The following is a 24,495-nucleotide window of genomic DNA, read 5'->3' as shown; positions in this document are numbered from 1 at the left end:
TGAAAATCAAATAAAGTTTAGCTGATCAGCAGATCCTCAGCCATGATCGGCAGAGAGCTTGCAAAGCATCAGAGGGATCTCATTGTTAAAATGTATCTGAGGAGAAGCGTACAAAAGAATTTCCAGGGCATTAGATATATCATGGAACACAGTGAAGACGACGATCATCAAGTGGAGAAATAATGGCGTAAACAATGACATTATCAAGCACTGGATGTCCCTCCAAAATTGATAAAAAGATGAGAACAGCAACATTAAAGGAGCTGCAGGAATTTCTTATTTCAAAGTACGTGCCAACAATCTCTAATATTCTTCATATGTCTGGGCTGTGGGAGTGTTAAGTGTGTTAAGAAAAAACATCTAAACCCAGCTAAATTTTGCAGAATTACATTATAAGTCTTCCAAAGGAGTCTCTGAAGAGGGCTTTGCACAGGAGATGCCATCACTATTTGACAGATTCGGAGCGAAAGAAAAGCAAATATTGTGAAGTCAAGACTCTCGCCCCAAAAAGACTGAATGGTTTAAAAAAAATAAAATAAAAGTTGATAAAAAAAATAAGAATTAGTTTAAGGGTGTGCATGCTTATGCAGCCACATTGTTTTATTTTTTACTTCACCTTTCCTGAAACATTTCAGTTTGTTTTTTAATTTAGTTGTACAGGTTAGATTTTACATTAAAAGTAAAAAAGGATTAAAACATTATTCATATTGAGTTTTTTGTCTTTTTCTTTTGCACATGACTTTTATGGCTTTTAACGGGTGAGTAGACGTTATCCCCTCTAATATAATCTTAAGCATCCACTAGAGGGCCTGTGTTGTGAGGTCACCGTTGCTGCTATTGTTTCCGGGTCATCGTTTCATCGCCATTTTACTGGCGAGAATCGGAGAAGTGGAGAGGTAAGAGATCGCAACGTGCTTGAAATCTCCAGCTAATTCTTCAGAGTCCGGCGCTTTTTCTTCGCATCAGCCTCGGCGCCCGCTGAACTAGTCAATTTCGTGCGTTTAACCCGAGAGAAGAAAGTTTTTAATAAGTGTCGATATTGAAGACGCGCGGCCTAACGCTTGCGCGGCGACGCTTATGTCTATTTAATTCACGTCGTAATTGCATTCTGTGAAACACGGAAAGGTAAATGCACAGAAATCCGCTCTACAGCGCTCGTTGCGCGTTTTAAGGATGCATGGACTATCCTAGACTAGTTTTGTAGTAGTTATTTCTGTGTGCCTCTGCAGCTGTGCGGGTTACGTTATAGCCTTAGTTTGTGATCGACGATGAAAAAGCGGGGCTTGTTTTTTCCACGATCTTCTAAGGAGACTGCTATTCAGTCCGCTTGAACGCTATGTTTGCAGTCGCACAATGCTGTGCAGGCACAATTTCTGTTTCGTGACCGCCTGCGTGTGTTTTTCACGATGCTTCTGGCACAGGATTCACACGGTGAGAGATGTGGGACCAGGGAGGACAGCCCTGGCCTCAGTGGCCCTTGGGCTCACAGCAGCAGTGGATGCAGTCTTTTCAGCATCAGCAAGATCCAGGTTAGGCTGTTCTTATGTAATTGAGCTTGCACGTACTAATCATGTAGTTGAGCTGCTCGGTTTGGTGCAGTGTTTGAGTTTTGTGTGTGTGTTTTGCAGGACAAGTAGACTGGGCTGCTCTAGCACAAGCATGGATTGCACAGAAAGAATCCACCGGAGGGGTTGCCGAACAGCAGGGGGTTCAGCCCAACGGCCAGGATATACAGAACATGGAACCTCCAGCCCATAATAACCACGGTGCCTTTCCCGGCGATCATAATTTTGGAAGAGGTTGGCAACCTGGTAAGGCCAATATTTAGTTTGACCGTGGGCTTTTCGAGGGTATATGGAACGGTGCGCTTCTCTGTGGTGTCAGGTTCCGAACTTCTCCAATCCGGTCAACACCTGCTCGCCCAAGCCCTCGTCCTTACACCTCGATTATTCATTTCTTTCTGCAGCAGAAGCAAAGGAATAGTTTACCCATAAATACAAAATAGATGAAAATGTACTTAGCCTATGGGCATCCAAGATGTAAATGAGTTTTTTCATACTTGCATCATTTGCTTAGCTAAAGATCCTATGCAGTGAATCGGTGCCATCAGAATAAGAGCCCAGAAAGCTCATGGAAATAGATGGACTTTAGTCATGTGGATTAATGTGTGTGTGTGTATATTTTTTTTTACGTTTGCTGCAATATTAAGAGGCAGTCATTTTGCCAAAGAACTTTACTACATTCGTCACCTCACCTGATAAGATTTGAAATAATCGAGAATTCTTGTCAATACATTGTTCAAATGCTATACAAAGACTATTTTTTTTTAATATCATGCTAGAGTAGGTAAGGCTTATGTGTTTGTCAAGTTTGTGGTTTGATTGCTTGCTTAGAGTTTTATAGTTTGTAAATTAAGACTCTATTTGCTGATTATAGAGTGGGGAATGCATGGCCAGCCTCCTCCTCCTCCCCCTCCGGAACAAGCATGGATTCCTCCTGGACAAGGACCGATGGATGTCGTCAACCCGTCGGAAGACAGCAACAGTCAAGATAGTTTGGAGTTTCCTGGAGACCCACACCGTGGAGGCTTTCCTCAAAACAGTCATGGGTTTGGGGGTCAGCCCGAGCCTTACCCTATGGGCCCAGTTGGCGTCAATCAGTTTGATTATCAAGTATGATTTCTTGAGTATGGGTTATCAAAAGGCTTATTCTGGGTTATTCCAAACTTCCCAGTTTGCGTAACATTTTACTTCTGTTTCCTGATAGCATGGAGCAGCACCAACAGGGGCAGCATATGGACCACCCTCCACCGGCTTTCATGCACCTTATTGGCCCGAAGGACCGCAGAACAGAAGAGACCGGCTCCCGGGCTTCCGACCAGAAAGGCCCAGATCCCCCAATCAGATAGGAATTAAACCAGAGGCACCTACTCTCGGTGAATATATATTTATTGAATAATGTGGACGCATAGAAAAAAAATGCTGTTATAAAAGGATCACATTGTAATATTGTCTTGGTTCCTTGTCTAGATGCTGTTAAACGGAGGACTTTGCCTGCTTGGATTCGAGAAGGCCTTGAAAAGATGGATCGTGAGAAGCAGAAAAAGTTGGAGAAGGAGAGGATGGAGAAAGAGCGTGCTGAAATGGCAAATAATGAAAGAGATAGCGATATGGTAGAGGAGGAAGGTGATGGGCCTCGGTTGCCACGCAAGAGCAAATTTGTAAGCATCCTTTTCAGAATCTGTTTACAGCGAAGGAATCTGCTGAGGTTACTTTGGCAACTGTTGTCCCAGGGTTCGCTGACATGCACAAATGCTCATTGACATGATCGTTATCTTAATTTAAAGACCCCATGAAATGTTTTGGTGAGTGCTCATAATTGCTTCTAATTGGGGCGTTTTAAAATGTGTACGCTACTGTTCAAATGTTTGAGGTTTTACTTTTTAAAATTGATCGAAAGTTTCAAATGAATGCTGTTATTTTTAACTTATTGGTTAAAAAAAATCCTGAAAGTATCAGTTTGCACACACATTAATTGGTTTTCAACATTGATAATTTAACAAAGTAATATATTAGTAACTTTTGAAACAGTAGTGTATACTTGCTAAAATTTTTTTTTTTTTTTTTTTACTTGGTGTAATCTAGCACATGGGTGAATCACTGAGCCACAAAACTCCAACTGATTTCATGGAGCCTTAGTTACATTGCTTGTTAGCTATTGCACACTAACACTAATAATTCTTCTCGGCGCTTATGTCATCCACGAGTGTATGGTCTCTGGTCCAATCACCTACTCCTCTTTAATTTAGGACAGTGATGATGAAGATGGTGAAGAAGATGGCGCTGGGGAGGACGCCGTGTCGGGGAGAAGGTTGGAGTTTGGTGTTAAAAGTTCTCCTCCTGTTCAAGAAGACCAAAGTGAGCCAGAAATGACAGAAGAGGAGAAAGAGTTTCAGTTGGTGTGTTCTCACACACACGCGCACACACACACAATTCTGTCTCAGCCTATATCTTCCACACTTGTGACTTTTGTTTCTATGTTTTCTCACAGATGCTAATGACTAAAACTCTTCTTACTGAAGTCCTCCTTGAAGTCACAAATGAGGAAATCTTCCTGGTGGCTAAAGAGACCCATCGCAAAGCCACTAAAGGTCTGCTCCCGTTCCCTTCTGTCCGTGCAACTGTGCCCTCAAGTTTAATTCTGAGGAAGAGCCACATTTCCACAGAAATTAGACTTGGTTATGTTTTGACTGATAAATTTGAAGCCTTTTTGTATGACTGATGCATCATAGTAATACTTAAAGTGCAATTCTTCATCGGCCATTCTCTGCTAATGCAACAGAAGATGAAAACCGCAAAGGGAGGGTAAAAATGGTCACACAGATGCAGTTAAATGCAATCTTACAAAGGGTTCCCAGCCGAATCTGTTCCTAGATTTACTTCCTGTAAAACAAAAGTACTTCCCCCACGTCTATGTTTGCCAGACAGCTTCTCATTACGAAAGTGACACTGCATTAGTACAGATTGGTTCTTTCCTCCTGTTTGCCTGTGTATTGACGGACTTTGTGTGATAACTTTTTTCTTCTCTCCATCTTTTTTTTAATTTATTTTTTTAATTTTATTTTGCCAAAGGCAGCTCTTGTGAATAGTGCATATGTGTACCCTCATCTCTAGAGACTCTTACCTATGCGAAAGTGGTGGCTGTATGTGTTTTAACATGTTGTTCCTGTTGTTGATGTGAATCAAAGCTCCTGCAAAACAGCTGGCACAGTCAAATGCACTGGCTTCTCTGACTGGTCTCGGTAAGTGTCTTTTACATTTTGGCCCGACAGGGGTTTGGGGCAATAAAGGGGGTTTGGGGGCTCTCTAGTGTACTTTAGTACAAGCTCAAGAGCTCAAGCAGCAGATCTTCTCAGTGGTTAGCTTCCAGCAACACAGATTATAAAAAGCATGCTTCGTTTATTGAGGTGGACTTTAGTGAAGTGATATGTAGTCGAATGGGTGAGGACGAGGGACTGTTAGCGTGCGACTATGATTGCCATGCTCCTGCTGTCCGTTATAAGAGAGGGGCTTTGTTGCCGCAGGAGGGCTGGGTGAGTACGGCTCGGACGAGAGTGAGAATGAGGAGCGACGTGCGAAGGGCTCGGACTCATCGGACACCGATGATGAGGAGCTGCTGCACCGAAGTCGCCAGAAACAGGACGCCTTCCGTCGCAAAGAGAGGGAGCAGCAGCAACTGCAGGAGAGGCTGGCACTGGAGGTACAGACTGTAAAAGGTGGGTGCATCTAGAGAAAAGTGAACGTTTTTAACGTTTTAAGATGTCAGTTTATCAGCAGAAATTCAGAATATATTTATTGGAATTTTTGGCTCAAGGACTGCATTTAAACGCATGCCAAATGCGTTCAGCTGGGATTAGGACTTGGCTTTCTGCACACCAGTCAGGTTCTTCCACACTGACTGAATCAAGCATTTCTTTTTTTAAACCTTTCCTTATACACGGGGGCATTTTCATGTTAAAATAGAAAAGGGTCCTGCCCAAAGTCTTGCTATAAAAATAGAACCACACAGTTCCCTAGAATATCGGCTCATATGTGTGTTTTTTGTTGTTGTTGTTGTTGTTTTTTTGTAACTAATAATGAAAAACTCACTTTTTTAATATTTTAAATAAAGCAAATTTACCTTTAGCTGTTTTAGCCTAAACGCGTGAAAAATCTAATATTTCTTACTAAAAGGTACTTGTGTGATGTCTGTGGTGGTTTTTCTCATTTAACAATTAAAAAAAAAAACTATTTTAAATTCTTCAAAAAATTTCCAGCACACCTCTGGTATGACTTTAAATTCAGCCCTTGAGCCAAAAACTTGTATCTATTTTATATATATATATATAAATATAACATGCACACACATACTAAACATTTACTCAACCTTTTAGTAAAATGTGTGTACAGTAATTTTTTCTTTTGTGTATTTTCAGAAGACTTGGCATCGGACAGAGTAAGCAGAGAGAGGGCAGGTTATGAGGAGGAGCAGACGGAGTTTAAACACAAACAGGAAGTTAGGGAAAGGGAGGCAGAGCCCACATTAGAGCGTCGCAGGTCACGTAGTGAGCCTGAGGTCAGTGAGGTCAAGCGGGCGAGCAAAGAGCACACAGGGCGTAACGGAGGAAGTGCCAGCCCCTCGCCAAGTGAGCGACGTAGCCGCACCTCCAGCTCAAGCTCTTCTAGCAGCCGTTCCTCTTCATCCTCCTCATCCTCAGCCTCCTCTCACAGCTCCTCCCGCTCCTCGTCTCCCAGACGGAAAAGGCGACGCAGCCGCTCCGCCTCTCGTGGGACTCGCAGGCGCAGCCGAAGTCGCAGCTCTCGCAGACGACAGTCAGAGCGCGACAAGGCCAGAGACAGAAGGCGGGGCAGCCACGCACGTAGCACCGAACGTTCCTCTCGCCATAGGAAGCGCAGCCATTCGCGGCAGCGCAGGTCCAGCAGGGGCCGCAGGAGCAGGTCCAAGGCCAGTCGCAGCCGCAGCAGAGAGAGGCGGCGCAGCAGGGACCGCAGGCGCAGCCGAAGTCGCAGCACGAGCCGCAGCAGGAGGAAACAGAAGGCCTCCAGCAAGGACAGGGAGAGAGACAGGAGGAAAGAGAGGAGCCGGAGTCACGAAAAGGATAAGAAGAAGAAAGATTCAGATAAAAAGAAAGACAAACAGAAGGGCAAGGAGAAAGAGGGCGAGGGCAGTTCAGTAAGGGGCGAGGAGGACGACGCCAAATCGAGGCGGAAAAAGGAGAGCGACTCTCACAGTGAGAGGTTTTCCCGGCAAGACAGTAAATCTAGCAAAAAAGGCTCCGCCAAAGCTAGCAAGAAGTACTCTGATTCAGAGTCCAGCAGGAGCAGGTCCCCTTCCCCTGAGGTTAGCAAAGAGAAAAAGTCAAAGAAATCAAAACGTAGTCGGTCAAGGTCAACGGAAAGGTCTCACAAGTCTGGTAAGAAGGCAAGCCGCAAACACAAGTCTAAGTCACGATCAAGGTAGTATCCATTTTCTTTCTACTTTTTTTTTTTAATTGTTGAACTGTTTTAATTGTGTGTGTGTGTGAATGATCATTAGCATTTATAATAACACAGCTGTTGTAATCCAAAGTTAATTTTAAATGAATGTTAAGTTTAACTTCGCAGTCACATAATGTTGCATCTGTAATAGCTGAATTGTGCAAAAATGGTTGGGCTGTGCTTCCTAAGTGCTGCTGAGATTGATGTCATTTCCCCCTTTTCTCATTCAGTGTTGCTCCAACAGCTGTTTAAGGTGTGTGTATGAAGTTCTGGATGTGTTCTGTACTTGTGATTGCACTAATGGTCTGTCCAACGCTTCTCTTGCAGGTCAACATCTCCCAGCCGCCGCAAGCGTTGAGGGGCGTTCTGCCTCTGATCTGTGCACTTCTTTTTAAAATTCCACGAGTTAACAGGCTTGTCTCATTATCGAGGCAACGTTGTAGGTGAACTCTCCACTCCAAACTCCCTCACTCCCTTCTTTTTGTAAATATATGGTATTTTTAAGTGTTGTCTTCAAAACAGGAGATTTTGAATGATAGTTTCTTTTTTTTTGCCTTGTATTATGCAAGACTAAGCGTTCAAGTAGTCAATAGAGCCTTGAAACTGTAACAATTTTAAAACCTAACACCAGAGGAAATAAATTCTCGTTTCATGTAAATTGTCCAATAAAACAAGAATGATTCTTTCTGTCTGACATGGCCTGCCTCTTATTGTTTTAAAATCTTGCTGCTTGAAATGCCTGAGTGAAAACATGGATAAAAGTAAAATAAATTATGGTCAAATTTATAATAGATTTAGACTTTTTTTTTTTTTTTTTTTAAACCACATTAAGTTTACACAAAAATTACAGTTTTAAACATACATACGTGGATCGGAAAACAGGAGAAAAATCCATCCGCTATTTTCTTATGAATAGGGATATGGATGTCTAACTCCAAAACTACCAAAAGAGCACCATAAAAACATTTCTTCCATTACTATTCTATATTGTATTATTAACTGTATACCGAAGCTATATGGTACATCTCACTTGAGCTATCAGTCTGATTTTTGATAGCGTTTTGACTACTTTTATGAACTGAATTATTCATCACAACAGACATAAGTCATACATATTTGAAACTACATAAGTATACGTTTATAATTGTATTAAATGTGCCTTTAAAACCACTTAACTTCGCCGGGTTTCTACGCATTTGTCAGGAAAAAAATGTGAATCATACACAAGTTTTGAAGTCAAGCACACAGTGTGTTTTGTGGTTGCAGATTTTTGGTTTGATTTAAAACGTATTCTTTTCTGCTTATTCGTTAATCAGTTACAGATGACATTTGGATAGGAACGTTTGATTTCACGCCGAGTTTCTGCTCGGTCAGAAGTTCTGCGAACACGCCACGGTCACATTGGATTTACTGACTGTCTGTGATAATTTAAGTTACATGTGACGCAGTAAAATGCAATCATGTACTCCAAGAAATTAGTACGATTAGCTTTTGGGCTGTTGGCAGAATCTGCGTTTAGATGCCCGTCAACACGAAGCGTGTCCTCCGGAGTGAAAGCAGTGCGGTCTCTGTGCAGCTGGACGGTGTGTCAGCATCACAGACAGAAACATCAGTTGTCGAACGGGTGAGACTGACTTATCAACCTGACAAGAGTGAAATTAAATGCATGTTTTTATTGTCAAGAGGCCAGTGCTCCAGTTAACTCGTTCCTGGGCACTGGGTTTTTATTTAGCAGAGAATCATAACGACCTCTCCCGCAGATTGACCCGTCTAAATGTCCGCACGGTTTCCCAGACTACTCTCGACCCCGCCGAGGTGCGGAAGTTTCAGGCCATGGCGAGCAAGTGGTGGGATCTACAGGGAGAGTTTGCAGCCCTGCACTCCATGAATGACATAAGAGTGCCTTTCATACGGTGTGTACGTCTACTGATTAAAGTGCAATAGTATCACCATAGTTTTTTTTATCATTAGTAATATTTTAGGTTATTTTTCATACATGTGTACTTGCCTTATACATTCATATATATATATATATATATATATATATATATATATATATATATATATATATATATATATAATTTATTTATTTATTTATTTTTAACTAACTCGGATCTGACCTTCTTACTTTTATTTTGACACACTAATGTTTAAAAAAAGAGAACTGCTAGTAAATGTTATGTCATAAATGTTGCGTGCATAATAACTTGATTTTAAAATTCATGAGGAACAAAATACTGTTTTAATTAGGGAGGCGCAATATAGGTTTTTCAGCCGATATTTAGTTTGTTGTTATTGGTTGATACTAAAATGTTGAACTGTGCATTTTCATAACTTTTTCATATTTAGCTGGCTGTTTGGTCTTCTAATGCTTAATATCTAAAAATGTAATAACAATCTCAAATATTTTGTGTCTCATTAATCTATTTAGAAAAAGTAATTTTGTTAATAGTTATGCTGTGTTAAGCTTTGTATGGAAGGCCACTGCTACCACTGAATAAAGGAAAGTTAACTGACTTTTTTTATCTCACAATTCTGAGTTGTTGTTGTTTTGTTTTTTTTGCTTAGAATTAGATCTCACAATTTATTTTTCCCCCAAAAAATGTAAACATGCAGATTTAAATACAGAAATGAGTTTATATCTTACAATTCAGAGGAAAAAAATATTTAATGGCAAAAAAGGGCTTTCATAGTTTTTAATGTAATAATTGTTATGGCTAGATTTTTGAATTGGTGCATACCTAGTTTAGAAGTTATTTGCAGTATGGCATGTCACACCTGCAGTTTACATTAAATGTATGTATGGTGTAATATTTTTTTAAATGTTTTTTATGTATTTCCATATTAGTGTAACCTATTCCCGAGATTGCAAAGCTGAATTTTGGTTCAGATTTCCTCACAGGATTCTTTGGGTGTGTCCTTCTTTGATTCATTTCTTTAAAGACGAATGACTTGGATGATAATAATCTTTTCTGAATAATTTCTGTTAATTCAAGTCCAGCTGTTCTATTGAGCACATTCAGAGATATAAAACAGAAGCGTCCGTCATCAGAGCGAAAGGGTGAGGACAGCAGCTAGAGTTTTTTTTTTTTTTTTTCTTCTCTTCGGCAGCTGTTTCTGGATGGATATTGCGATTGTCATCGTAAGCCTTTCCCTTTGCCTCCTGGAATCATCCAGTGCACAATTTCTTCCCCTTCCATGAACACGGGATCAGTTGTAGTGTACAGTGTATATGGCGGTGCCCCGGGGGCTTGTTTAAATGAGGGACCTCTGCGCTGCTGCTGGTTATTACGTTGTGCTTGAGGAATGTGTGTTTTCTAGAGATCAGGCAGGGAATTCCTTCAAAGACGTTGGGGTTTGTTGGCAAAGATGGACCGAGTTAACAGGATTGGCAGTGAGCACCTCGGGCTGCTTTGGTCTGCATGGTCAGTCCAGGTTTTTGGGGAAGATGCTGAGGATGTTACCCTTAGCGAGACGAGCAGTGAGGATGCTTGATTGCTTCAGGATGTCAGGGGCATGTGTCTAGCCGAGAGGGACTAGCAGTTAGATGCATTGTGGAATTGCATTCTGTGATTAGCTTTGGATTTTCTGTTTCACGTCAGTCTGATGTACACAGTTTCAAAATTTGCATGGCCAGAGGTGACGTGTTTTCTAGACTGATGCCCTCTTAACCTCATTCTGTGACCTTTGACCTCATTTTCAGGGATAATTTGTTGAATGTGCACGGCGTGCGGCAGTTGGGCAAACCTCTGGCTGGACTGAGAATCCTGGACGTTGGCTGTGGTGGAGGAGTGCTGAGCGAGGTAACTAATGTTAATTATCATAATGGCTATAGACCGGTTGCAGTACAGTTTTCAGCTTACTGTATGATATTTAGTTATTTTAGATATGGTCTGGGTGTGGTAACAATATAAAGCCGGTCTCATGTTTGTTAGGTTTATAACGTGCTTGATTATTTTTAGCTGGCCACGAATGATAACTGAGAAGCTACCAACTGAACTACACGATTAAAGCGGACAGCTTCACGCCCAGTGATTTCCTCCACTGAGATAAACACACTTTCTTTAGGCTGTCTCTTTGCCTGATGTGTCATTGTTGTGTTTCGGTGAGCATGATGTCTCTTGAGTGTCCTGTCATGCAAAAGCTTCTGTCGGAAGATCCCCTTTAGGGCACATCAGTGTTACACACAATTGATTGGTTACTGCAGCCCAATTTCTCAATTTCTGCCCTGACCAGCAGGGGGTGATGTGTAGCAGAGTGGCTTTTTTTGTGAGACTGTTTACATCGAAACTGAACAATTATAGTTTTACTAACATCCTAATTTTCTTTTCCATTAAAATGTTTATCATACAAATACAAAATCAACAATAGGAAAAAAGAAATTAATAGTTTCTGTCCAGTGAGCTAGAGCTATTTTAGCACATATACATTGTTTATTTGTTATTATTTATATTTCATTATTTATATTGCTTTTGTTATTTTTATTATAATTTTTTTAATATTTCTGTCTAACTTAAATGCTTATTTTAGCAATTTTTTATACTTTAAATGACATGTATTTATTTATTCAGTACGTTTGCCTGTGCAACACTAGTTTTTATTTTTTTCTTCTAATGTTAATATTTTATTTTGTCAGTTTTATTTCAGTTGCCAAAATTAATATGTACAACTTCTAGTCAAAGTTAGCAACAGCCAACACTGCTGTAAATGCTGTCAAACATGGGTATCAGAAAACTAAGTAGCACTAACCTTTCTCAGCCACTAGGGAGGTTAGGAGCGGACGTGCTGGGAATCGACCCAGTGGAGGACAGTGTGCGGACCGCAGAGCTGCACTCCTCCTATGATCCTGAATTACGGGACAGAGTTCGCTATGAGGCCTGCACCCTGGAGGAGCTCGCAGAGGAGGAAGTAGAGGGATTTCATGCTGTAGTGGCATCTGAGGTGGTGGAACATCTGGCTGACCTGGACGCCTTTGCCAGCTGTTGTCAGCAGGTGTTGAAGGTGTGTCACAACATCACTGACATCTGAAACTATAACAATAGCACAAAAGTAACAGCGGGATTCCCAGCAAAGAGAACTGAATGGACTGATTTAATCTCCTGGGTCAGTGTGTCAGAGGACAACAAGAGTAACTCTAAATCCTGATAATCTTTCCTAATGCTGTGACATCCAGGCACTTTCATCAGTCAGTTTCTTTTTTGCTTTCTTTTCAGTTTTAATTTGAGGTGGGTCGTTATTTAAAATCGATTAAAAATCACTGAATAATTGAAATATGAAATAAATGTACAATTGTATTAAAATATCTCACAATGATTTTTTTTTGTTAAATACTGATATTTATTATACATTTTTAAGATCTTGATTTTTTTAAAAATTTATTTTAAATATAATATTAAATTAAATAAAATATTTCATTCATGGAGTGAACACTAAAAATATCTTTTTACCCAAAATGTAAGTCATATCCCTATTATAGTGTAAATAAAATACTATTAAGCTACAATATGTTAAAAAAAAACAAAAAAAAACTAAACATTAAAATCTTCATTTATAACATTAATATTTTGTGTATATGTTTTTTTTTTTTTTTTTTTTTTTTCCCCAGCCTGGTGGCTCTCTTTTCATCACCACTCTTAACAAAACCAACTTGTCCTACGTTTTTGGGATTGTGGCGGCAGAGCAGCTGTTAAGGATTGTACCGAGTGGCACTCACGACTGGGAGAAGTTCATCAGCCCAGAGGATTTGGAACGACTTCTGGAGTCTTGTGAGTGCCACCTCTGTCTCCCATTTCTCTCACTATCATTCATTGATCAGTTTCTTGGTAATACCCCACCACTTTTCTATCATTGATATCCGTTGCTGTTTAAATATCAGGTAGTCTACTGCTGGAAAAGCCTGGTATATAATATTTAATGCTTCGATATGATCTATTTTTGTACAGCGGAATGTACTTGTTTTACCATCTTACTGTATTGCAGTTGGTTTCTACGTGGAGGCTATCAGAGGCATGATGTACAATCCTCTCACTGGAGCTTGGAGCTGGCAGAAGAGCACTGCCATCAACTATGCCCTGCATGCAATCAAACGCAGAGAAGAACCCCAGCCTGACCGGATGTGGGCTGAGAGTGAGAATATAGATGAGCCAGGTCGAGCCACGAGTTACAGCTGAGCTACTTTAATGTGGAAATGCTATCAAAAGACTTCACCTTCTCGAGAACAGAGAACTAACCCACACTTAAGATCTCAAAATATGTTTCATAGTGAAAGAGTTGCTGAACCGGTAATAATCATTCTTTGCAATGTGTTACTTGATAAAACATTTTGTATGAGAAGCACGATTCATAGAACATCTTTTGTAAAGCTCTTGTTAAAATGAGAACGGAATCAGATTGAAGCGCTTTTGGTCTGCTTAACATGCAGCAGTCGCATGCCACATGTCATTTCAAAAGATTTGTTGGTATATTTTAACAATCATTTAGTTGTGTGTTTTGTGGTGGTGATCTTTGGGTGTTTTTTGTCACAGGCCAAACAGACATAGAGAATTATATAATGATTTGGGACTTAAAAAGTATAGGTACTAAATAAAATGAAATCACTTGTGTCATATTTGAGAGGGTGTTTTATTTAGCCCGAAACAATTATTATTTTTATTTTCTACAGATGTATCACATTTACAGACATTATAGATGGAATCGTTATGTATTTGCACACGTAATATAATTTAAGGGTAAACGTTTGATATTATTTATAACATTACATACACGAAACGGACGCCGTAAATAACTGCAAACCGAGATGCCCTTCAAATTCTGTTCAGGTCTGTTTAATAATAATTTTATTTGCCTAGCTGCCCTGCGTGATGCGTCGTGACGTCACTCAGCTTCAGCACAGCAACAAAGGAGGATGCGGAGCCGCGCGCGGGAGCCGGATCTCGTTAAAATGCTTTTCTTTCACTTCGCGAGCCCGACATAACACACAACCATGTAACATTTGTCCGTATTTACATGGATAAATGAAGTGGCGCAGGATTCGTTGGAGGAAGCGGGGGGAGAGAGAGAATGTACTGGGTCGCGGGTTTCGCCTCCTCCCGCTCGTTCGTGGTTGATCTTGGCCGGAATCAGAGCCCGTCCTTCGGGTTGTGTGGCTCTGATGAGCGCCACTTATTTTATGGGTACATAGTAGCCGTCCCTGTGCAGGATTTCGGCGGGATCATGTCGGGATTGGTATCGGATTCCTGGTGGAGGAAGACGCTTTACATCACCGGAGGTGCCCTGCTGGCCGCGGCTGCGTATCTGCTGCACGAGCTGCTCTCCATCAGGTCGGTGCTGTGGCCTGCTGCGATGATGTCAAATCATATATGAAATGACCTACTGTTGCCGTTTGCGATGTTTCGTTACGCACGCACTATGTATTTGAACCTTTCTAGGAAAAGATGCGCGTGTTGGTCGCCTTGACAATGGCAGTGAGGTTCTCGTGTTTTCCTCGAGCTCGCGTGAGAGCTGGGACGCATCCAGTCACGTTTTCCAAGTGACATGCACATGCGGTGTTTGGCCGCACGGGACCGTATGAAAACGCCCTGTCATCAATACCCAGCCGGAATTGCCCTTGTTTACATTGGCGCTGAGCAAAAAGTACCTTTTGATGAATTATTATTTTTTTTGTGTGCGTGTGTAAATAAAGCGTCATTACGCGACACGTGATCTTGACTGTTTACTTCGCCGGATCACGATGTCCTTGAGTTGTGTTGTGAAGCGACCTTTCTTGGTTCAACTGCAGGCCGTTATCTAATGAAATTCGAGGGGGGGCTGTAGTGCTGTTGGAAGAACTAAATAGCTTCCGTTTTAGCTGCAGCTTGTTTAAATGTGTGTACGGACGTGGATGCGGTACGTGACTGGAGGATTTCAGCACCGCACGCAGAGGACAGCGACATGTTTGAGTATTGAGCTCTGCAGCATTCCGATCGTACTGAAGCTTTACACTCCATCCAGTTTACCACTGAATATAGATTAGTCTTTGGGTGTAAAAAGACATAAATAGACGCAGGTCGTCAGAATGATCATTTTTGAGCCACATGGAAGTATATCCGATAAGCTTAGTGGCGTCTGAAGGGCCTTTTTATAATGGGTTTGTAATAAACTTTCATAGTCTGTTAACTCTAAATTAAATAGCACCCAAACAAATAAATAAATACGTGCATGGAAACTCTGTGATCTTAATTTCGTTTTCAGTATTTTAACATGACTGCCATGCTAAGTTATAAGTGTTACTGAAATTTCTATTGTTGTGTATTATATTAACCTTGCCCTGACAGTATTCATTGTTAGTGTGTTGAGCGTAGACATCATGATTGCTTGTTAATAATGATGGCTAAGTGTGGACGGATTTGTCCCGTTCCCGAATCTGTGCTAATCTTTCTGATCTATATTGAAGGGATTTCCGGAAATCTAAAGTATTTTCCCTCCCCCCACAAAATACCGTGATTCAGAGTAATATTCCACAGTTTGATTATACAAATCACATGTGTTAGAAGAATGAATTTTTGAACGTGTGATCAGAATAGGACAAAGCGGTGTTGTTTTAAAAGCTCAGGCTTGGCCTTGCAGCTTCTGCTTGTGAAATAAGACCTGTCTGTTTCCTCCCACACACATCTTGCTGTTTCCTCATAATTATAGTATAAGACCTTTTCCGATGCATTCCACTTGCTTCTGGGGGATAAATAGTTGCTTTTAAAGCTAAATAATGTTCCTGTAAAACTTTTTTTTTTTTTACTTCAACTGTTAAAGCACGATGCATTTCATTTTCAGGGTGATGGATTCTCCCAAAGAGCAAAGATGCTGATAAAACGCATGCCATTTTTTGATCAAAATGCATGCCAACTAATTACAAAGTTTTGTTCCATATGTCTGACTGTGATATTTAACCATCACCATATTTTGAGAGGCCTTTTATTTATCTGTTCATATTGAAATTACGTAGTAGTTTTACAATCTATGGTTGATTTCCTCCTTACAGGAAAGAACAACAGTTGGATTCTAAAGACGCCATCATCCTTCACCAGTTCTCCAGGCCAAAAAACGGGGTGCCAAGCCTTTCACCTTTCTGCCTGAAGATGGAGACCTATCTGCGGATGGTTGATCTGCCCTATCAAGTATGCATAAAGGAGCGGTTTGGATTTTGGGGTCCTTTCCCTTTGATCAGTGGTTACATGCAGTTATTGAAAGTCACACCATCTGCTGTTGAAATGTCAATGGAATTCATTAAAGAAAATAGGATTATGTTGTTTCGGTTTAAATCCAGATGCTCCGGAATAAGCAGTCATGTTTTTTATATAATTAATAATAATATTATTGTGATTTTATAACTGCTAAATGTAAGGTTTGCATCTTTTCACACCCACTATGCTTCATTGTTTTGCAGAGTTACTTTGATGGGAGCCTCTCCTCCCAGGGCAAGATGCCTTGGATCGAGTATAATTATGAGCAGGTGTGCGGAACTGAATTTATAATTGACTTTCTGGAGGAGAAACTTGGTGTGAGTCTAAACAAGAGTCTGAGCGCTCAGGAGCAGGCGGTAGCGCGGGCCATCACCACCATGGTGGAGGAACACTTGTACTGGTGAGTCATGTGCTGCCTTTCAGAGTGACTCACTTCTCCGCTGCTGAGGATCAAATATGCACCTACGGATTACTGACTAGGGTTCTGCGCTTTGTTTATTTGGCTGGGGAGTTCTTGATTTTGAAAGCTTTAAAGAACAAATAAAAATGTGCCATAATAAAAATGTGCTAAAATGCGCTCACCTTCGGGCCATCCAAGATGTAGATGAGTTCTTTTAGGCCGAACCACCGACTAAATAAATCAGGCTGAACAATGACTTGACGTGATCGAATATAGGCTCGCGTTAATGGAGCATACATGTCGTTATTGTGAAGGCATTTAAAAGTGTCCGAGAAAGATGCCGCACTCATTACAAGCACCGACAGCGAGAGGCCGTTTAGCACCGCATCTCATGTCTCCGATGAGAAGAGGGAGGATGCTTGTTGCTGGGTACTGTGCGATGACCGAAATTCTCGAAAAGACGAATGATTAGCAATTCAAACAGTGCTGCACGGCGCTCGGTGTGTCTGCTTGTTAGCCAGGGTTCAAAGTCCAAATCTGCGCTAAAACCGTCAGCTGCTCATTAACATTTTCATGCATTTAATCGGGATCTGTAATATTTTCCAATGCTTTCAAAGAATTGTCTTTTCCTCAGCAAGGCTGCATTTATTTGTATACAGTAAAAAATACATGGCTGATTCAAGAAGGAGGTCTCAAAAATATTATTTTTCTGACATATTCACATTAAGTTCAGTTATGCTTTGCTGGTATATTTAAGAAATGTTTAGTGCTAAGTAAATATTATTAAATTAAATTTCATGTTTGTAAGAAATTCATCAAGATTTTTTACTTCTGTATTTCTTTCTAAAATTGCTTTGTCTAGTGAAATTTTGTCTTAACAGAGTTTGTGCTTTTTTTTTACTGGTAGAAGCATTATGGACTGTGGACTGGTGTTTTGGACAGAAGTGATGGTTTTAATTTAAAATTCCTTAGTAATAGATTTGTTTCTTACAAGCATGCAACTTTTCTACTGTTTGCACTGATGGCGTCCATTCACTGCAGAGAATCCATAGAAACTCATTAAATTATATTTTTAATTGCCAAATGATTAGTGTATTATGTTTTCTATTCATTTATTCAATTCATTCATGCAATACAAAAGCTTTAAAATCACGACTCCTTTTCACTAGAACTCAATTACTAATAAAATTAAAAAACATTTTCATAATACTTCAGTGAATCTATCTTTTTGTGAAAGATTATCCATGAAGATCATAATTGTACTTGATAAACAGCCAGACAGACAATTTATTTGCATAATAAAAATGTATAAAAAGTTACATGAGTCCGTAACTATAAACCATTCAAATATGCGTAATAAGCTTGCAGTGAACTGCTGACATGATTTGTAAAATTTATAAAATGAATGACCTGAAACATTATCTTACACATTGAGTATCATAGTGTAAGCATACTGGTGGAAAAAAAACTATTGTATAACTAGTGTCTTTTCTTACAGCCTTATCTCCTCTTCATTTCTTGAGCATTATTATATTCCTTCCAATTCAATAAGTTTGTTTCTTTTTCTTGTCCATTCTCTCTTCACAATGCCTAGAATGCTTTACACTCTGCTATATATATATAGCATCCCACATGTCTATCGATTAAATAATTCATGAGTTTGAGTATCTGTGTCCACTCCAGAGTAGTGCTGTGTATGTCAGCCGAAGAGCTTGCTGAGCAAGAACATGTATTGAGCTATAAATAAAGAGTGATGGATGTCATGCTGGGAATAGGCAGAAAATCGGGATTATGACCCTGGTGGGTTTTGATCAGGAAATGTTGTGTAATGTTTTTTAAGTAGAAAAAGTTTGTATTATCAGCTTGAAAAATGTAAACAAAGCATGCGGTGTGCAATACTGTTTAATGGAATCCATATATGATGTCCTTACAAATTAAAACGCCGTGTTGGTCAATGCAATGTTTGAATCTAGCAGCTATTTTTTGGCGCAGAATTTACACGCCTCAGCTTTGAATCTGATTTAAACCTGATGAAAGGCTGATTGTAAATTCCAAGTGGAGAGTTCAAAGCCATGAACCCAAAGAGCGCTCGAAGCCATTTTGGATGAATGGTTTTTATTAATACATTGCCTACTGTGCAAAGAAGTTAATTAGAAGACGGCTTTAATTAATTTGATTCAGATAATCACAGAGCAGAGAATTAATTCAAAGTTTAATCTCAAAGGCCGAACTGAGTTTGTTTTCTGTGTGATGCTAAAGCTGCACGCATTATAATATACTCTGAAATATAAACAAGCCCGTTTTATGATGAATTGCTTGTGCTTATGATCAATTATTTGTTGGGGATTTCCTCATTTGTAAGTTGTTTTGGATAAAAGCAGCTGCAAAAGAAGTGTATTATATATTCTCTCTTCACTGATCTCTGTCGCCACAGGACCATTGCATACTGTCAGTGGGTGGATAACGTTCAGGAGACCCAAAGGATGCTGGACCTTCCCGGGCCCCTCAGTGATCTGCTGAAATGGATCCTGTGTCAGCTGACCGGGGGCATTGTAAAGCGAGAGATGTACTGTCACGGCATTGGCTGCTTCACTAAAGAGGAAGTTTACACCCTCATGGAGAAGGACATGCGCACGCTGGCCACACTGTTAGGTGAGCAGGACAGGAAATAGAGGGATAAAATGATGCTTTTTTAGGAGCATGTTTTTGTGAGGTGATACAATGGTTTATAATGATTTTTTTTCTTTAATTTAAGGTCCAAAGAAACCATTAACTGCAATTTTTGCCTCAGTAAACGCCTAATTTGCTGCTCGATATTTACTTATTAATATTTATATCAATAGGTAGCGTTTAAGTTTAGGTTTTGTATAGGATTAGGGATGTAAATGATGGTAATGCAGAATATATGCGTTATACATACTAATAAACAGCCAATATGTTAATAAAAAGCATTCTAATAAGCAACTAGTTAATAGTCAGAGTTTGTCCCAATATTAAATTATCAAATATTTTTTAGAATACAGTTTTGTATTATATAGTATTTCTCTGATGTGTGTATCAAGATGTGTGTATCAAGAACACTTGTTTATTTTCATCAATACTAATAGCATTCTATACTAAATAAAATACTACAAATACTACAGCATTCTATCTATAGTATTTATCTATTTCAAATAATTTCTATTAATGAAAGGATATGAAACATTTTGTAATACTAAAAAAAATTCTTGAGCACACAATCAGCATATTACAATGATCATGTCTGATGATTCTGTTTTGCCATCAAAGTAAAATTACAATTTAAAAAATATTAAATATTTAAAAGGAACAGTTTTTTAAAAATAACATTTCACATCATTACCGTTTTTCTGCACTTTAAATCAAGTAAATGCAGATCTTACTGTCTCTAAACATATGAACAGTGGTGAATATGAACACACTATGTGATTTTTGTTCCTTAAATAGTCACTTTTGGTAGCGTATTGAAAGTAATGTTTTACATAATTCCCACCACATAGCATTATAGAGGTGGGTAAATTATGTTTATATTTTTTTAAATTGAGTAAATTGGAAATCTAAAAATGTTCTTGTATTTTCAGTGTGTTTCTGAAACAACTAAATTTGATTTGTCCTAAATTATGGTCGGGGGTTGATATTTATCTTCCACAACATCAGGGGATAAGAAGTACATCATGGGTCCAAAGCTGTCCAGTGTGGATGCCACAGTGTTCGGTCACCTTGCACAAGCCATGTGGACGCTGCCTGGGACACGGCCTGAGCAGCTCATTAAAGGTGAGCAAGACCTCACAACGGCTGTTTTGGGTGAAGAAAACAACTGAAAATATTTAGAGAAAAGAAATACATTCACACGTCTTACTTTTAGATTTGAAGGAATCATTCCAAAGCTTAATGCCTTAGTGGCTCTATGCTGTATAGTACTGATATTCATTTATGGTACTTTGGGGTACTTTTTAGTATTTTTGGAGCATGATAGCACACATCAAAAACATTCTGCCCAACATCTCCTTCCTAGAAGGATGAAAATGAAACAGGTTTGGAAAGTTATCCAAATGTTTTTTTTGGATGAGCTATTCCTTTAGATTGTGTGCCCCGGCTGGCATGGCAGTTTGTTAAATGTCCACTAGATGGCAGTATAGGCATTTATTTATGCTTCTGCACATTAGAGCGCACTTAGAGTATCAAACCACTGCATCCTAGGAGAATTGAATTACATTCATTTTTATCCATAGATCAATTCATTTTTAACGATAACCATTTTTTAATGAAAACTGCATTACACACGATTCTCTACCAATCGGAGAATTTTTAAATATTTGTAAATATATGCACATTTTACAGTAAACTTAAAATAATATTTGAAATCCATCCAGTATACAGTCTTGTACTTCAATTTTAATCAATTTTAATAATTTTTTTCCAAATCAAACTTTCTGATTAACCTTGTAGCTGGTTATTTTGGTTCATTGATTATGACACTTTAATGAAAGCATTTTTAAAAATTCCCTGTGGGTATACTTGAAAAAGCGGTTTGGCATTATTATACTCTAAAGAAATATGCTGCTGCATTCTTAATTTTTCATGTATTCTGAGTGGAGACGCAATGACGCAATAAAGCATCCATCCACTCAGCACGCCACGTTTGACTGGTTTCAGGCAGCACAACGAATAACTATTTGTGTCTGCCCACAGGAGAACTGATTAACCTCGCCATGTACTGTGAGCGCATAAGGAGGAAGTTCTGGCCCGAGTGGTTTGTGGACTTAGAGGACTTCTGTTATGACAGTGACAACGACACTAGCAGCGGGACACCCACCTGCATGCTGGACCTTGGTCTCTTTTCCAGGACAGACACTTTAGAGGAAAGTGATCTAAGCCTCCCGTCACACAGTAATACACACTCGCAAGACTCGGACCGCTCCGTACACTCGCTCTCAGACTCTGACATTGAAGCAGATGGCTCGGATGTGGAGCAGCAGGTCAAGGGTAAAATCTAATAGAGGCTGTTTTTTATCTGGTGTAAGATAGTTTTTTTTGGGTTGCATTATGACTCAAGAACTCAAAGTGATATTTCTTGCCTGGATGAATAACACTTTGATGAACAAAATGCGTGTACACAATGTGACATCAGTGACATGTACACCTCCAGATTTACAAAATCATCCATTCTTATCATTGTAAAAAACATTACGCCTCCATCCATAGTTTCATTACGCTTTCGAATTAGCTTTCATTTCCAGGTAACAAACATTTCATGTTTTTTCAGACCGCTCAATATGTGTCTTTTCTCCAGCTTCAATCAACGTTTAATTAACATGTGCTCCAGAACAGAATCATGTAGCAAAATACTAGCTTGCATGATTTTAGGATGTTGCGGTTTAACGTTTCGTGCCAACTGAAACTAAATCTGTGTGAATTCCTCCCTCCTGTTCAGACCTAATAATTCCTTCCCGAGATCAGCTAAAGTACACAAAATAGAATTGATGGGGATGGATAAAAGGATTTATGAAGCATTTAATCCCGGGTTCTGCATAAAATAACAAAACGAGAATCCAATCTTCACAAAAATTTAGGCTAATACAATAAAAAACAAATCCCTTTCTGTCGTTTTTATTTGTTAGGGCTCCAGTGTGTGTCATCAGTGTCAGACTCTTGATCGGTCTGAATGGTGCTTAATGCCTGTGTGCCTGACTGCAACCATTTGTACACGTGTGACAGTCTTTCCTCTCCATCCCCATGTGTCTCTTTCGGTTCGATTCTGTAATACAGACCGGTTTGGGTGTCACCACCAGAGGGCACTGTGACCATTCACATGCTGAGTGGGTCCTATGCAGCCTCTTGCTTGAGAGTCGCTTGAAGCTTCTGCCTTAAAAGAACGTTTTAAATATTAATAACAACAGTGAACCTCTAGTGAACACTAAACGGTCAGCTTCGGTGGCGTAGGAGTCTGATCATGCATTTGTTTTGTTTTTTTTATCCATGTGTGTGATTTGTGTACCAAAGTGTAGTACGTTGAGCAGATTTGCCTTAGTTGAGGGAAAATTGTTGTGATTAACAGCCGCATGATGAATTGACCCTCTTTCTGTTAAATTTACTTGAAACCCAAGCCTGTACTTAATGAATTTATTTCAATCCCTTGTAGTGTTTGATCTTTTATGCTGACTTCTGTCGTTTATTTGGCATATTGTTGCTTTGCACATTTTAGATTATTGAAAGACTTTGGACAATGTAAAGATACGCAGGACTTAAGACGGGGTCCATACAATCAGTGAGATATGTTATATGTGCGTGTGATATACAGTAGTTACCTGTAATACATCATTTACCTGCATGTGCGTTTGTGTGTGCGTCTATATGTGTGAGCTGGTGTAAAGTTCACCAGTGAAAACCTCCTAGCAAATATTTATCCCCTGTATAGTATCGAGGCTAAAGTTAAGTACACATAAACCCAGTCTCGTATGAATTTTGTGTTGATATTAATTAATTTGCAACTTATTATTTTTGTTTAAAGTAATACAAATTATTTTTCATTGACTTGGGGAGATGGTCAGCTAAAAAGGGTCTATTCGAATAATTATAAATTATGAAACTGTTCAAATTCTCATTCAAAAACATGCATTTAAATTTTACAGTGTGATGTTTGTTTATTAATAGACTTTTAGAGATGTATCTGTGTGTTGGGAACGTAGCTGGATTATGTTCTCATAAGATGTCAGTTTTGCTATAGATCTTATATTAGATCTTGAAGCCATATTAGAGAGTTAATTTCCTGTTTGTGGAAACAGAATGATGGATATAAGTATAAAATATAAATATAATATATATATATATATATATATATATATATATATATATATATATGATTCTATAAGATTCTGCCTAATCTGAATCAGCTATAAAATATTGTGCATAACTGAGACCCTCTCGTGAGTGTTTAGTTATCCTGAACTGAGTGGTTGTTTGACAATGATTGCTCTAAAACATCAATTAAAATAGCTGTGACAATTAAAACGTATGCATGAGGTGTATGTTTTTTTATGCTCTTTGTTATTAGTGAATTTAGTTTAATGCTTTTGTTTACCTTTTTTTTTTTTTTTTTTTTTTTGCTTTTATTAAGTATCGTGCAACACCTCTGGGTCGTCAAATTTTTACTAGAGAGGTCTTGGACTCTTTACTTTTTGTGTCACTCTGTTTGTAGGCTCCATTGCATTAGTTTAGTTTACCTCAGGCGATCACATTAAACACTGATTTATTCAAGAATGAGACAAACAGCTGTTTTTATGAGTGAGTCATTGATTGATTCACATTGCCAATTCATTAATAACACAAATTAATTTAGAAACTAAAGAAGTGACTGTTTTTAATGAGAGACGTTGAATAATTTGTTTGTGTGCCGATTCATTCAGGAACGAAATTCACAAACAAAAACTACTACAGAGTGTTGCTTTGACTTGAGCAGCAGTATTTTTGTCAGTGAAGCAAAAACCGAGATAAAATTAAACTTATGTTTATATTTTTTCGTGATGATATTCAGAACAACAGTGCTCTTGCTCGCGCGATATCGCTTAAATACAGGCTTTAATTTTCAAAAAGTCACTGTGAATGTTTTTCAACCTGTGTGTGCATATGTGTATGTGTGTGTTTAGCATGAGCTACCATCTTTTCAATCAGGCTAATGAGTGGCAGCCATCCATGCGCAGAGGAGGGCTGATTAAGGCGTTTCCAGGCACTGGAGACGTGCAGAGGAAACAGCAGGGGAGAGAGAGAGAGAGATAGAGAGAGAGAGAAGAGAAGAGAGACAGGAGAGGGAGAGGGGCCACGGATC

The 24,495-nt window shown here is 39.2% G+C and overlaps 3 protein-coding genes across 5 annotated transcripts; all 3 read left to right on the top strand.

Annotated features, from left to right (window-relative positions):
- Positions 1–820: 820 nt before the first annotated feature.
- Positions 821–7,731, top strand: pnisr (PNN-interacting serine/arginine-rich protein). Of its 3 annotated transcripts, none has more exons than XM_043260065.1 (12): positions 821–896; positions 1,422–1,529; positions 1,629–1,811; positions 2,437–2,672; positions 2,767–2,935; positions 3,030–3,220; positions 3,809–3,958; positions 4,051–4,150; positions 4,748–4,801; positions 5,084–5,275; positions 5,978–7,016; positions 7,365–7,731. In XM_043260065.1, the coding sequence occupies exons 2-12, from the start codon at positions 1,439–1,441 to the stop codon at positions 7,393–7,395; spliced, it is 2,436 nt and encodes an 811-aa protein (XP_043116000.1). In that variant the 5' UTR covers positions 821–896; positions 1,422–1,438; the 3' UTR covers positions 7,396–7,731. The 3 variants fall into 3 exon arrangements, with proteins under 3 accessions (XP_043116000.1, XP_043115998.1, XP_043115999.1); XM_043260063.1 differs by having other exon boundaries at positions 5,975–7,016; XM_043260064.1 differs by lacking the exon at positions 821–896 and adding an exon at positions 936–1,125 and having other exon boundaries at positions 5,975–7,016.
- A 653-nt stretch (positions 7,732–8,384) lies between these two features.
- Positions 8,385–13,644, top strand: coq3 (coenzyme Q3 methyltransferase). The gene is made up of 6 exons (XM_043260068.1): positions 8,385–8,661; positions 8,798–8,950; positions 10,741–10,840; positions 11,796–12,038; positions 12,643–12,802; positions 13,017–13,644. The coding sequence occupies exons 1-6, from the start codon at positions 8,498–8,500 to the stop codon at positions 13,205–13,207; spliced, it is 1,011 nt and encodes a 336-aa protein (XP_043116003.1). The 5' UTR covers positions 8,385–8,497; the 3' UTR covers positions 13,208–13,644.
- A 213-nt stretch (positions 13,645–13,857) lies between these two features.
- Positions 13,858–23,927, top strand: faxcb (failed axon connections homolog, metaxin like GST domain containing b). The gene is made up of 6 exons (XM_043260066.1): positions 13,858–14,356; positions 16,051–16,186; positions 16,456–16,652; positions 19,087–19,304; positions 20,328–20,444; positions 21,363–23,927. Exons 1-6 carry the CDS (start codon positions 14,097–14,099, stop codon positions 21,665–21,667), a joined length of 1,233 nt encoding a protein of 410 aa, XP_043116001.1. The 5' UTR covers positions 13,858–14,096; the 3' UTR covers positions 21,668–23,927.
- The last annotated feature ends 568 nt before the right edge of the window (positions 23,928–24,495 follow it).

This window comes from Puntigrus tetrazona, chromosome 16 (genome assembly GCF_018831695.1).
Source record: "Puntigrus tetrazona isolate hp1 chromosome 16, ASM1883169v1, whole genome shotgun sequence".
NCBI classification, from domain to species: Eukaryota; Metazoa; Chordata; class Actinopteri; order Cypriniformes; family Cyprinidae; genus Puntigrus; species Puntigrus tetrazona.
The sequence above is the reverse complement of the archived record's forward strand: the minus strand, read 5'-3'. Positions and strand labels throughout refer to the sequence as shown.